This window comes from Haliotis rubra, unplaced genomic scaffold (assembly GCF_003918875.1).
Source record: "Haliotis rubra isolate DU_JTF1 unplaced genomic scaffold, ASM391887v1 Scf1172, whole genome shotgun sequence".
In the NCBI taxonomy this organism is placed as follows: domain Eukaryota; kingdom Metazoa; phylum Mollusca; class Gastropoda; order Lepetellida; family Haliotidae; genus Haliotis; species Haliotis rubra.
The window spans coordinates 27334-42673 of record NW_025765084.1 but is presented as its reverse complement, the minus strand read 5'-3'; the positions used below and the strand labels follow the sequence as shown (position 1 = coordinate 42673).

The 15340-nt window shown below is 39.8% G+C and overlaps 1 protein-coding gene across 1 annotated transcript in view; it reads right to left on the bottom strand.

Moving 5' to 3' along the window:
* Positions 1–15340, bottom strand: part of LOC124258335 — a 58082-nt gene that overhangs the window by 24343 nt on the left and 18399 nt on the right. Inside the window, exons 5-6 of the mRNA XM_046692429.1 lie at positions 7366–7434; positions 5966–6034 (exon numbers count right to left, since the gene is read on the bottom strand). Coding sequence (XP_046548385.1) covers positions 5966–6034; positions 7366–7434 — 138 coding nt within the window. The remainder of the gene's footprint in view (positions 1–5965; positions 6035–7365; positions 7435–15340) is intronic.

Genomic DNA, 15340 nt, shown 5'->3' with positions numbered 1-15340 from the left:
AACCTTGGTAGGATGTGCTGTACCCTGTCACCATGGCTACGATGATGCCATACTTCAGTGCTACTGTGGTGAAAACGTCATAGACACGTCAACAAATACGTTTTGCCATAGACCGTAGGTATAGCTAACATTATCCTCCATCCTGACAATCATAGGGTGTGTCCCTCGCTTCTGCGCCTGCTCACATTTTAAGGTATTTATCATGCCGATACATCTAACATAACAGATTGTCTGTGTCAGGGTAGGACTAGTACTCAATGGTGAGGTGAGGTGAGGTGAGGTGAGGTGAGGTGAGGTGAGGTGAGGTGAGGTGAGGTGAGGTGAGGTGAGGTGGTGAGGTGAGGTGAGGTGAGGTGGGAGGTGAGGTGAGGTGAGGTGAGGTGAGGTGAGGTGAGGTGAGGTGAGGTGAGGTGAGGTGAGGAGTGAGGTGAGGTGAGGTGAGGTGAGGTGAGGTGAGGTGAGGTGAGGTGAGGTGAGGTGAGGTGAGGTGAGGTGGTGAGGTGAGGTGAGGTGAGGTGAGGTGAGGTGAGGTGAGGTGAGGTGAGGTGAGGTGAGGTGAGGTGAGGTGAGGTGAGGTGAGGTGAGGTGAGGTGAGGTGAGGTGAGGTGAGGTGAGGTGAGGTGAGGTGAGGTGAGGTGAGGTGAGGTGAGGTGAGGTGAGGTGAGGTGAGGTGAGGTGAGGTGAGGTGAGGTGAGGTGAGGTGAGGTGAGGTGAGGTATTGCTTGTACGAGCCCAGACGTAAGCTGGTTTTATAGTGCTAGCTCACTGAGACACCATTCCGCAGTTAGGCATGATTACCCAACTCAGACACATTATACTCCGAGCCGACCATTCCATGGTAATGCTAAACGAAGGCAGGGAACAACAGGTACCACATTTTAACGTCTTTTGGTATGATAATGTTACATGATTGATGGGAGATTGTCACTTCTGTTGTAAGATTTGTACTCAATGTTACATAAATGGCTAGGAGATTTGCAATGCCATGGTATAGGTTAAATTACTCTGACGTGAGCAGTTTTTATGCTGTGCAAACTATTTTGTGTACAACCTTGTTGATAAATATTTATCAATACAGATGACACTTGAGAACATATTTTATGTGTGGGCTTACGTTTACTCCTTCCGTTTGCTGGTTTGTTGGGTTTTGCATACAGGTCTTCAATACTCAGAGTGATCTGTACTTCTGTTGCATTGTTGCTTTTCTTCACCTTGTTGACCTTTGTATACACGTCTTAAATGGAGAACAAAGGTCATTTTAGTTCTCGTCTCCGAATGCATCTTAGGCATATATTCAAATATTGTTATTTCGTCTATGTTGATGAGAAAACACGTCAGAGTAAAATAAAACAGTTACTGTACATACAAATGTTGTGGGTGATACTATCATAGTTGGCACACGCACGCAAGCATACGCACACGCACACACACATACACACACACGAATAAGTGCATTGTGTGAATACAGAAGTGTATCACACTGCTTTCATCCATGTAACAGTAGAAACGAACTGCACATGATTGTCCCATCCTCCAACGCGAACTCTTAAACAGAAGCAGTCAAAAACAAGACTTAGTGTGACCCCTACAACGGCCGTAGCCGTCCTTATGGGATGGCGGATTCGTCAACGAGGGCTTGCCCAAGGTCTTGAAAGGTTGACTAATCTGCTATCACTCGTCTCCAATCTCTTCCCAGACGTGTTCGATCGGGTTCAAATCTCGGGAACTGTCATGACATCATCACAGGCGTTACAGGAGAAGTTGCTAACTACAATATGGTTGTAGCGTTGTCATGTTGAAATGCCAGTCCAGGGCCATGAACGGGGGCGGGGTTACGTACATAGTTACCGGGTAATCCAATCACAGGTAATGTAGATAAACATTGTCACTAGCCACATCTTATCAAAGGAAATCCATCACAAGGTATAACTAACCTGGCACCTGCTGCTTCTCTGCGGGTTTCTGACTTTCAGTTTTCACAAATCCGTGGTACACGACATTATCTTCCATCACTGAACATAGGAAATATACGGAATATAGGAATAAACATATGGCTTGGATCAGTCTTAGACTGTATGATTGTGTGTTTTAAAAATACATTGCAATACATAATCATGTTATATACGCAGGTGCTGATGTAATTATTATTGAATTATTCGAATTTCAAACAGACTAACATTTTTCATGCATATAAATACACTATATAATTGCTTTACCATACTGTCAAATAACGTGGGTGACACGTAACTTTATCATACGCGATAGTGACGTCATGTACAAAATATCGATACAAAAACATTGAGTGAATATTCCAGTAATATCACAGCGGTGGACACCGGGAATGGGCTTCACACATTGTGTCCGATGTGGGGAATCGAACCTGGGTCTAAGGCGTGACGAGCGAACGCTTTAACCACTAGGCTATCCCCACCTCCCTACACAAACATGTTACTGTAATGGATCTCTATATAAAACACTTCAACATTACACACTGTAGCCTACCTGGCACCTCTTGTTTCTCTGTTGACACCTGGTGTTCACTTCCGTCGACACCCTTGTCGGCATATTGTCTGTAGAGATCGTTATCTTCCATCACTTGAAGAGAGAACAAATGCACTAATAGTCTATTGAGATTTGCCAGATCATAAATAAATTTACGAAACAATATCATTGAGAAATAAATCTAGATATAAAGTATGTATTGACTCATAAATGGTTCTGATAAAAAATAATCATACCGACCGTCTCTCTTTTAGAATCCTCATTGAATCTCCCTTCTTTGCTGGAATATTCAAGGAACAGAATAATCACAAATATGTTATCTCGGTCAAAAAGCAAAAAGGTCCAGTTGTAATACCGTGGATGTATGGGATATGGCAATATGTCTTTAAATGTGTTTACCATTCTGACTGTATCAGAAGCATGTGTTTATGTATCACTGTTAATGAATGATACTCGTTCATTCGCGACAGGTGGGCGTTTCCTTTGCCAAAGGTGGCACCTATCACAGACCCATGCAGAGACACGATTGTCCTGTTTCGTCTCTAATCCTTTAAGGGGCTGTGGGGTAGCCTAGTAGTTACAGTGTAGTTAAAGCAAGTCACGCCGAAAACCCGGATTCGATTCCCTACATTGGTAAAATGTGTGAAGCCCATTTCTGGTGTCCCCCGCCGTCATGTTGCTGGAATATTGCTAAAAGCGGCATGAAACGAAAATCACTCACGCACTCACTCAAATCTTTTACAGAGACAAAGATGGAGCAAGCGTCCTATACCGTATCTAGCTTGATTCATGTTTACGAATAGGTCACCACCGTGTCTTGCTTGACGTTGCTGATTCCAACTACCACATATAGGTAATACTATGCATTCAGGTTAGTGTCGAGAAATATAACAACAATCACTTACCCGTGTTTTTCTTCCTTTGCATTTTCTGGAAAAAAATTAACAATTAAAGATGCAATCTTGATTGTGTTCAGTTCATACACACATCGCCAATGAGTGAGTTGAGGTGGGATTGCGCTTAGATTTCACCAAAAAGCTATGAGCCTTATATAAAATATGGAGTAGAAGAATGTTGGTGTGCATTTTATAATTTATTATTAATATTTACCTCTTCTTCTGCATAGTGTGCACAATAGTACAACGAAGATGATGACAACGACGACCACCACACCACCCACGGAGCCAGCGACAGCGTAGATAATTTCACCTGTATAAGTGACAGAAAGTACGATGACCCTTGTTTATTTCGTGACGAAAATTCATACGAAAAGCAAGTTAATCACGATTTATGCCATTGATCAATAAATCATTGTAGTCATTCTACGATAACAATATTTCATTGATTCCCAAAGCCTTGTATACGGGATGTCTCGATCGGATTATACAGACTGCATTACTTTATAGTTGATACCTACGTTTTATAGACTCCGTCTGGGCCGATGTCATCGAAACTGTCGTGATGGAACCTTGAGACATACAGGAGTAAGTATTTCACTATAGAATTCTGTATGTATAAAGTCGTAGTGTGTGAGTGCCACACTAATTTTGAATTCACTAAATCAAACAATACTGCGCGGTTGTACGGAAGCTCACCTCATTTGGGGCTCACTATCTCCTACGTAGGACTTAATGTTTCCTACGTAGGACTTAGTATCTCCTACGTAGATTAACTATCTCCTACGTAGGACTTAGTATCTCCTACGTAGGACTTAGTATCTCCTACGTAGGACTTAGTATCTCCTACGTAGGACTTAGTGTATCCTAGGTAGAACTTAGTATCCCCTACGTAGAACTTAGTATCTCCTACGTAGGACTTAGTATATCCTACGTAGGACTTACTATCTCCTACGTAGGGCATAATATATCCTACGTAGTACTTAATATTTCCTTTTTAAGGATGGTTATTTAGTTGAGAAATGTTTGGCTATGCAGGACGTTAGATAGTCGAAATGTGAGTCAGTGAATATTCATGACACTAACGCAGTGTTACTATACAGTGTTATTGTGTGTATATTACGTTAGGGTGACGTGGACCCTGTTCTAATTGCAGCTATGGAGGTTTGGGTATGGTTATGTTTAATCTATCATACATACATCTATTCACACACACAAACACACACACACACACACAGAGGTGGGTGGGATGGTTTGGGTGAGGTTGTGATATGAAACTCGGGTTATAACACGACCTCCGCAAGTTGTTGCTTGTCTTGATGGGGCTAGGTTGGATCGGATGCAACGCTCGTTTGCGGTTTTATTCGTAATTGTTTACAGGTTGACTTGACTGGGGCTGACAAGTGTTGAGTGCTGCGTAAAACAATACGAAATTCAAAAAGGCAAAGAATTGTCATTATAGTTATTTGTATAAATATAAGGGGATACGTACACATAGATTGCCACCGATAGTCTAAGACACGTCTGTACACGCAGATTATGATTCATGTGCAACGACCTCTGAAATATCCAATGCATAATAGTAAAGTGTAACAAAGTGCAACATATAACAGTGAACTAACTGCAACGCATAATCGTAGAGCAAACTGAACGCAAGGCAGTAAAGTATAACAGTCGGTCCAACACAGTACTAATGTGCAACAATTAGTTGAACACATGACTCTAATGGTGAAGGAAACAGTAGACTCTAATAGTAAATTGAAACACATGATAGTAGACTCTAACAGTAAATGAAACACATAACTGTAGACTCTAATAGTGAATGAAACGAATGACTGTAGACTCTTACAGTGACTGAAACAGTGAAACAGGAGATTGTGTGTGTGTGGGGGCTTTAAGTCGACCGTTTCAGATTAATCCATATACACGTATATCGATCATTTCCTACAGGAAATATTAAGTACTACGTAGGAGATACTATGTCCTACGTAGGAGATACTAAGTCCTACGTAGGGGATACCCACTTAAGAGATACTAACTCCTACGTAGGAGATACTAAGACCTACGTAGGAGATAGTAAATCCTACGTAGGAGATACTAAGTCCTACGTAGGTGAGAAACTATGTCCTACGTAGGAGATAGTAAGTCCTACGTAGGAGATACTATGTCCTACGTAGGAGATAGTAAGTCCTACGTAGGAGATACTAAGTCCTACGTAGGAGAGACTATGTCCTACGTAGGAGATACTAAATCCTACGTAGGAGATTCTAACTCCTACGTAGGAGATACGAAGTCCTACGTAGGATATATTAAGTACTACGAAGGAGATAGTTAGACCAACATTTTTTTTCACCGTGGCCCTACTACGCTTCGGTATCCGTACGATTGATATTATCTAAGTGTGATAAAATCAAATCACATACGATATGACAGGTGTATGATTATATATTGCTTATGCTTGAGTTCAAATCAATCAAAGGAGCACAATTGGCCATGACACTGTAGAGAGTTAAGTGGTCAGTGAAAGACGCATAATACGTTGCAAAGGATTGTCTAAACAAACACACCTGTATGTCGTACTCCAGTCGTCAATGTTGTACTATAGATCGCAGAGTTGGAATCTGTGGCGCTCTCGACTGTTGAAATGTTAAAATGTTTTAGTGTTAAGTATTAGTTTTAAGTTGAAATCTGTGACAACCAAGTAGTTTTACTGTCTTTCGCTGACAATTTTTTTTTTTTTTCTTATAATTTACCTTTATTTATTGTAAAATTATAACTTGTTTGTAGTCACGAAATGGCTGAAATATTGCCGATGTGACTTAAAATCTTAACTCACTCACTCACTCACTCACTCACTCACTACTCCTACTACTACTACTACTACTTCTACTACTACTACTACTACTACTACTACTCTTACTACTACTACTACTTCTACTACTGCTGGGGCGGTGGGGTAGCCTAGTGGTTAAAGCGTTGTCTCGTCACGCCGAAGACCCGGGTTCGAATCCCCACATGGGTACATTGTGTGAAACCTATTTCTGGTGTCCCTCGCCGTGATGTTGCTGGAATATTGTTAAAAGCGGCGTAAAACCAAACTCAGTCAGTCAGTCAGTCTACTACTGCTACTACATTTACTACTGCTACTACTCCCACTACTACTTCTACTACTTCTACTACTACTACTACTACTACTACTACTACTACTACTACTACTACTACTACTACTTCTACTACTACTACTACTTCTACTACTACTACTACTACTACTACTTCTACTACTCCTACCACAACTACTTCTACAGCTACAACTACTATTCTACTACTGTGGGGCGGTAGGGTAGCCTAGTGGTTAAAGCGTTCGCTCGTCACGCCGAAGACCCGGGTTCGATTCCCCACACATGCACCTTTTGTAAAGCCAATTTCTGGTGTCCCTTCGGAGATTTTGCTGGAATATTGCTACAAACTCATTCACACACTACTACTGCGATTGCAACTACTTATACTACTACCGTTAAAGACGATGAATGCTACTACTTCTACAACGAACACCACCACCACATCTACGACTGCTACTACTACCACCACTACCACTGCGACGACGAACAGTACTACCACTCATCAATTCTCAGAGAGAATTCCCAATTACCTATTTCTTCTGTCGTTTTGATTTGTACTTGTTTAGCAGACGAATAAACACGAATAAAAGTCAAATGCGCATCCAGCACTACCAAGTAAACATGGTATAATTCGTAGAAATCAACTGGAAATCACTATTTTGTTTGTAACAATCAAAACATAGATAGAATCAAATCACATAAATGTTATGACAGGTGTATGATTATATATTGCTTATGCTTGAGTTCAAATCAATCAAAGGAGCGCAATTGGCCATGACACTGCAGAGAGTTAAGTGGTCAGTGAAAGACGCATAATACGTTGCAAAAGATTGTCTAAACAAACACACCTGTATGTCGTACTCCAGTCGTCAGTGTTGTACTATAGATCGCAGAGCTGGACTCTGTGGCGCTCTCGACTGTTGAAATGTTAAAATGTTTTAGTGTTAAGTATTAGTTTTAAGTTGAAATCTGTGACAACCAAGTAGTTTTAACTGTCTTTCGCTGACAGATTTTTTTATAATTTACCTTTATTTATTGTAAAATTATAGCTTGTTTGTAGTCACGAAATGGCTGAAATATTGCCGATGTGACTTAAAATCTTAACTCACTCACTCACTCACTCACTACTCCTACTACTACTACTACTACTACTACTACTACTACTACTACTACTACTACTACTCTTACTACTACTACTACTTCTACTACATTTACTACTGCTACTACTCCTCCTACTACTACTACTTCTACTACTACTACTACTACTACTACTACTTCTACTATTACAACTACTACTTCTACTACTACTACTACTACTACTTCTACTACTCCTACCACAACTACTTCTACAGCTACAACTACTATTCTACTACTGTGGGGCGGTAGGGTAGCCTAGTGGTTAAAGCGTTCGCTCGTCACGCCGAAGACCCGGGTTCGATTCCCCACACATGCACCTTTTGTAAAGCCAATTTCTGGTGTCCCTTCGGTGATATTGCTGGAATATTGCTACAAACTCATTCACACACTACTACTGCGATTGCAACTACTTATACTACTACCGTTAAGACGATGAATGCTACTACTTCTACAACGAACACCTCCACCACATCTACTACTGCTACTACTACCACCACTTCCACTGCGACGACGAACAGTACTACCACTCACCAATTCTCAGAGAGAATGCCCAATTACCTATTTCTTCTGTCGTTTTGATTTGTACTTGTTTAGCAGACGAATAAACACGAATTAAAGTCAAATACGCATCCAGCACTACCAAGTAAACATGGCATAATTCGTAGAAATCAACTGGAAATCACTATTTTGTTTGTAACAATCAAAACATGTATCACAATTTATTCATTCTTGGTGTCGGCAAAGCTGTAGTGTTTAAACAAATGGATACAATTAGTATGTTTACCATCATAGACGTTTAAAATCACTTCCCATAGGCTGTACGTACATGAATGTAAAACCTATGAAAAAATGAAGGGATTATCATAATAAACAAAACAAATGTGACACTACGAAATATGTCGCCACAATAGCGGTAATCCACGTTACCGAACGTAAGTTGCAGTGTAAAAAGCATACATATTGACAAACATTAGTTTTGAAAGCTCTCAAGTTTTTACTGGATATATTATATGTAGAAAAAGTGTCATCTTGGAACACATCGTACCATATAAAACCGTATACAAAGAATATTAGTAGTTGTGTTAAGCATGAAAGCTAGGTTACCATTACTGTATGGAAACATGAATAATAGCTACCTATAAAAGTGATTAGAATGAATGCTTTGTGTTTTCATAGAGTAATAAAACCGAAAAGGGAGTGCAATATGCTTCCAGTCAAGATCATGGTAGTTTGCAAACAGTGAAAGTAATCTACATTATGAAATCTACGTTACCACCTGATATGGAATCTTACAAAATATTACTGGAGATAGAAGATTTCGCTTCGTAGCATTGTCAGAGAACCCAGGCATATAATTTGATAACCTACAACAGTTGCCACCGGTTGCTGTCACGTGATCGCAGCACTTCAGTGAAATTTCACGAAATTCAAATTTGGAAGGGAAACTTCATCTTTATTCGGGAAATTCCCTGTGAAACAGGTAAGAATGCTTGTTAATTAACTTTATTATAGGGATATAGTTTCACAATATTTCAAAACAATTGTTCTACTGTTGAGAATTTCTTCGGTAGAAGCATTTGGAAATAATCACTATATTTGGGTGTGGTTAGCCATCATTTCAAAAGTTTGACAAAAGTTGTATTCCGTAAAGCTTATATCAGTTCTGTTAATATCACATATATTTTTAGACATATTGATATTGACCCTAAACGTATGATATTTCGATCTCTTAAGAAAACTGCAATATATCTTTCACCTCAGTTTTGTACTCGATCCTCAAAGTATGGTAACGTAGATTGCAATGAATAAAGTGATACCTTCATAAGTATCACATGTTCCGGTAGCTGTTATGAATATTTTATCTATTGCTAATCAAGTAACAATAATGACTTTCATATATGGTAAGTTGTTGTAAAATCAGTCTATATGAGGACGATTATTACGCCCAATGAAATAGTTTGTAAGGTAACGTAGATTACAGTTTGGTAACGTAGATTACAAAAATATCATTGTTGAATTCTGACAATGAGCAAGACGCATGCCGAGATCCAGCGAGATTACAGACAAGGGAATAGGGAGAAAGAAGGAATGAATGTTATTCATGTGAACAAGTGTTTTTGTGCAAATCTGTAATCAACGTTACAAAGGCATTCATTCACAACCTGATCAATAATATTACCTTTCATAAATGCTGTTGTATTGTCAGTGAAGTTCATGATATTACCTCTCAGATGTCGATTCTTTTTGTCGACTCCTTTTGCGTAAAGAACTGCATCTAACAATATAACATAAAGTTATATTGTCAAGAGCTTTGACTTGATCAACTTTATTGTTATAATGATAGGAAACTCAACTGAGTGGAGAGGATGTTATATGTAATGCTGTTTCCTTAACGAAACACAACTTTGGGATTAACGACTGAACTTTGTGAATGATATCTCCCTTCAATGTGTTATGCAGCCATCATAAAGAACAGTCACGTAGATTACAACGATCGTGCAGGGTGGTATTGTATGAGATGTGATGGAAGTTTTACAAGCTCGCTTTGAGTGCTACAATTTCTGATTTTAGTTCGTGACACTTTCTTCAGTAAAACAGCAACAACAAGTGACAGAAATATTGTGTATGTTATTTTACGATTTGTGTCTTTCAAATTGGGCATTCTCTGTGAGAATTGGTGCACTCCTACTAGTATAACCGCTACGGCAACGTCTATGACTACGACTACAACCAAGACTTCAACTTCTCCTGCCACTACCCAAAGCAACAAAGCAAACAAATCAAATATGGAATCAATTGGAATGATACAGGTCAAATCTTCTATACTTTAAGTTACCACAGTCGAAACACTACGATTGCTTGTGGAACGGGGCCATGAACTCAACTGGAAGTCAAAACTCGAATTGCATCCCAGAACAATTTTGAGTAATCAAATCGGGAAATAAAGTCAACCTGTCTACCATAAAGCATCCTGTAACTTCCCTGAGGCATTGAATCCAACGATGCCAGCGCCTTTGACAAGAGCCTGTGCAAGGTCTCCGAAAAACAGGGCATATCCTAACGTTCCTAAAAGAATATTTCTCGACTTTGTCTTCAAACTCTTTCTGGGCTTTGCACATGTCATTGAACCCTAAAGCCGTGTCACATGATCTTACTATTAAACCCCGATTTTCCTCGTCCATAATCGATCCTTTACGATCCGTTTACATACACATGTTTTATTGCTGAGAACGACGTTAAGAAAAAACGAGTGTCATACGGCGGGAAATGAATCAAACAGAATCTATTTTAAGAGTACATACTATTTCTAAAGGTCTTCTCACGTTATGGTGTTAAGTATTATTTCGCTTGTACCTCCAGTGTTTTCTGTAATCTCCACAGTGACGTTATTGCTGAAACGACTCCCACTCCTGCACTTCCACACAGAGTCCTGGTCGAGAGTAGAGTTGATCCTGAGTGTCACGTTGTGTTGTAGGGGGGAGGAGCTGACAGTGACACGTCCTGCCACAGCGCGGGACTCATTGAATGTGGTGGTTGGGTTGAGTATGGAAGTAGATACGTCGGCATCACTGCTTGTCGTGAACATTTCAACATTGTTTCTGTACCAGATGGCACTTATAAAGTTTCCCCTCTCTGTGGTTGTACAGGACAATGAAACATCGACTCCTTCAGTTTGCGGGTAGCTTGTCAGACAGACAGATACTGGAACATATATATTGTTTGACCTTATTGTAACATCTTAAATTCTTGTACAGTATGATCACTTGACCACAACAAGTGGAACCCATTGTGCTTCACCCATATTTCAGACACTTACCTGACACCCCATCACCTGCACAAGAAAATACTCCAGCCAACAACGACATTGCCACCAGTGATGTTCTTATCTCATTGGAACGGCGAGAGGGTGACACCTGAGGATAGTAAAATAGAAACATAATGATCAAGTTGACAAACACCAGCCAGGAATTATTTAAATATTCCAAACGACAGCGACTTCGTGCACTTCAGGATATATCCATGTAAGTAAGGACAACATGGCAGACATCGACGTGATATATAGTAACCGACAAAAGGTAAGTATCGAGTCATTCTTATGAAATTTACGTAAGTACAGTCATTTGATGTGGAAACGTACAATGACATGGTAGTTATTTAAAGTACTGGCAATGAAGGCGGTGTCCTATGTCTCTTAGAAATTAACTTTAACTCAGTGAGTGAGCGAGTTTAGTTTTACGACGCAGTCAGCAATATTTCAGCTATATGGCGACGGTCTGTAAATAATCGAGTCTGGACTGGACAATCCAGTAATCAACAGCATGAGCTTCGACCTACATATTTTGGATACGATAACATGTGTAAACCGAGTCAGCGAGCCTGCCCACCCGATCGCGGGGTTAACGGTAGTGTTCACTTTTGAATACAATATATTGTAAAATATACTTCATGTGGGAATCTACATGAAACACCAGTGTAACGTTATTTCAAGCCAACATCACAATAAGATGCAACTGACGTCCACAATACCGACGGATGACATTAAAATATGTGTGGGCACGTTGAGGTAAAATCTGCGCAAGTACAGATTCGATTTTATGAACTCGGTAGTTTCTAACCCTAACGGGTCATACGTATAGGTACGACCGTCACGTTAACTTACCTTGTGAATAACCAAACTGCCCATGGTCATAAATTCATATCCAATACTCAGCCCAGACGTACAGACACAGCCATCATGGAGACACAGTCCCGCCTGTAACACCACACCAGGAACTGTTTCAAGTGACTGCTCGGGTAGGCAACACAGAACCTGTTTGAGTTGTGTGGTCGTAGAAGCTAAATAAAGCTACATATAATAATATAGTAAAAATGACAGTGTGTGTTTTATTCACAGGCAACTAGCCTCGTCATATAAAAGATATTAACCCGTGATTTGGGGATATGAAATATATATAGATGCCTAAATATATGGAATGTGTGAATTCTGTCGCCCGAGTGAGTGTGTGATCAAATATATATCAAGTGAGATATACAGGTACACTCATCATGGACACCACACCAGGACGTGATATGCTGTGACAGTGCGGGTAGGCAATACAGGCCTGTTTGTGTGCAGTGTTTTGTTCACAAGACCTAAATAGAGCATGTCTACCTGCTGGCTGCACATTGTGCTTTATGTATGTGTTATTCAATCACAAAGCTGTTATGTTAAATTGCAAATAAGCCCTTCCTGTTATCCTAGCTCTCGAATATGGCAGAGTCAGATGTGTGGTTCAACACGGCTGTCACCGTGCCACCCATGCTTCACTCATTTTGTTCGGGTTTTTCCCCTATGTTGTTATTTGTCTATTTTATCAATATTTCACATCATCATTCGAACTTCATTGAATCAAGGAGAACAACTCACTTCCGATTAAATATTTACGATGCTGCTTCAGGGATTGAACAGCGAGGGGACAAATGTATGACGGTACAACAGTGAGTGAGTGAGTTTAGTTTTACGCCGCACTCAGCGGTCCAGCTATATGGCGGCGGTTTCTAAATAATCGCGTCTGGACCAGACAATCCAGTGATAAACAGCATGAGCATCGATCTACGCAATCGGGAACCGATGACACGTGTCAACCAAGTCAGCGAGCCTGACCACCCGATCCTGTTAGTCGTCTCTTACACGGTACAACAGAGCGACAACAGGTACATAGATATTGACATAATGTGTACTCGATGGGTTACACCAAACAAATAAAGCTGAATTGTTGTGGGATCATGTGTGAATCTCTACCGCCGGTAATACAGCCGAGTAGACCTCGTATTGACAGGAAATAACACTGATAACACAACTTTCCTGTCTAAACCAGGTTGGTTATTTCCAACCGCTACAAACAGAATTTACACAAACACATCACTTATTGTCAGTGGATGTGCACTTTCCTGAGACCTGACAATTCTATCTATATTCATCAGTGCTCCTTTCATCGTGTGGAAGTGTATCCTGTGTTGCACATACATGTATACAATGTGGCTGAATGTAACGTGTTGACTGCCATGATTCACCGTACACATACAGTGTCACATAGAATCTGGCGTTATGTGTGTATGTGGCTATATCGGTATCCACAGTCAGAGGGAGGAATATTAATGCCTGGAGTAGATCAGCTACAAATCTGACACTACTAGACATATCAATACCCCTATTTAATTATATTTTTATTGACAGTTTTTGTTGTTTAAAAGAAAACTTAAATAAAAGAAGATACCAATCTGAAACTACTAGACATACCTATACCCCTGCATATATTTGCATTGACAGTTGTGTAATTAACATGAAAAACTGTACAAGTCTGAAATTGCTTGGCATGCCAATACCACTACTCACATGTTTCTTCATTGAAAGTTTTGTTATTTAAAAGGAAAACTGTAGTGAGTTGGATGATCAAGGCGAGGTATTTTCCTCACGACCATAGTCTTTATCTGAATTGACTTGCGTTTTTTTATTTACAGCAGGAAAATGGACATTGTGTTTGCTGGGCCGTAATACGCCGTAATTTAACACCGAGAAAGCATCACTATGGTTGGTCGTGTTGTGGGTTATAAACAAGACACATCATCAACTGACTGTATTGAAGACAGAGAATAATGGCCGTACACAACTTTGCTACAAGCAAATTTCTTCAAGAAAAACAATTGCGTCATGGTATGACAATAGCATTTTATATATGAAACAGTCACATATTGTACATCGAGAGTTCAACAAGCTGAACAAGTTCAAATATGTTAAAGAAAGAAAAAAAAATTATCAAACAGCGACAAATACATCGGGATATCCGTCAAGACATATATCATCAGTTGACTGAATTGAAGACAGATTATAGCGACCGTATACAACATTACGAAAAAGAATTCAAGAAAACAATGGAGTCATTGAATGAGAATGAAGCAAACAGAAACAAAGGAAGTTATCAAACAGTGCCCAAGACAAATACATCGAGATATCCGTCAAGACATATGTCATTGCATTGAAGACAGAGTTTAAAGACCGTAAACAACATTACAAAAAGCAGATTTGTTCAAGAAACCAATGGATTCATTGTATGAGAATGAAGAAAACTTAAACTAAGGAAGTGATCAAACAGTCCAAAGACAAATACATCGGGATATCCGCGTCTAAACTATATACAAGAGATCAATGATGAACATTTGTCATGGGTATTCGATGAATGTCGGAGAGTTAAACGTTATGTCACGTCACCTTGAGATTATTACGTTTAAATAGTAATAGATATTGTTTGTATGATTAACAGTTCTGACTAATGCTGGCATTACTCATGCTAAATCCCAGAGATGTCATGCCGCATGTTACCATGGATACCAGAGTCAGATATAATGTTGTAAGTCCCAACCGAATGGTCCTTTAATAACTCCCTTGTCGAACCCCAGGCAAGGTAACAATGTCTACATTCATTAACATTATTTAACTTTGCCCCAGTTTTATCCTCTTCAATCCGAACACCAGGCAGGGCAACATTAAATACATCTTTTAAGGTAATTTTGTATGACGTGGCCAGTGAATCGCACCATCAATCGCTTGGTTGAAACAACATTGAACGCATCATCTGTGTAAAGCCAGAGCATTTGAAACATGGCTGTATCATTCTGTATGAAGAGGGCGGTGGAGTAGCCTAGGGT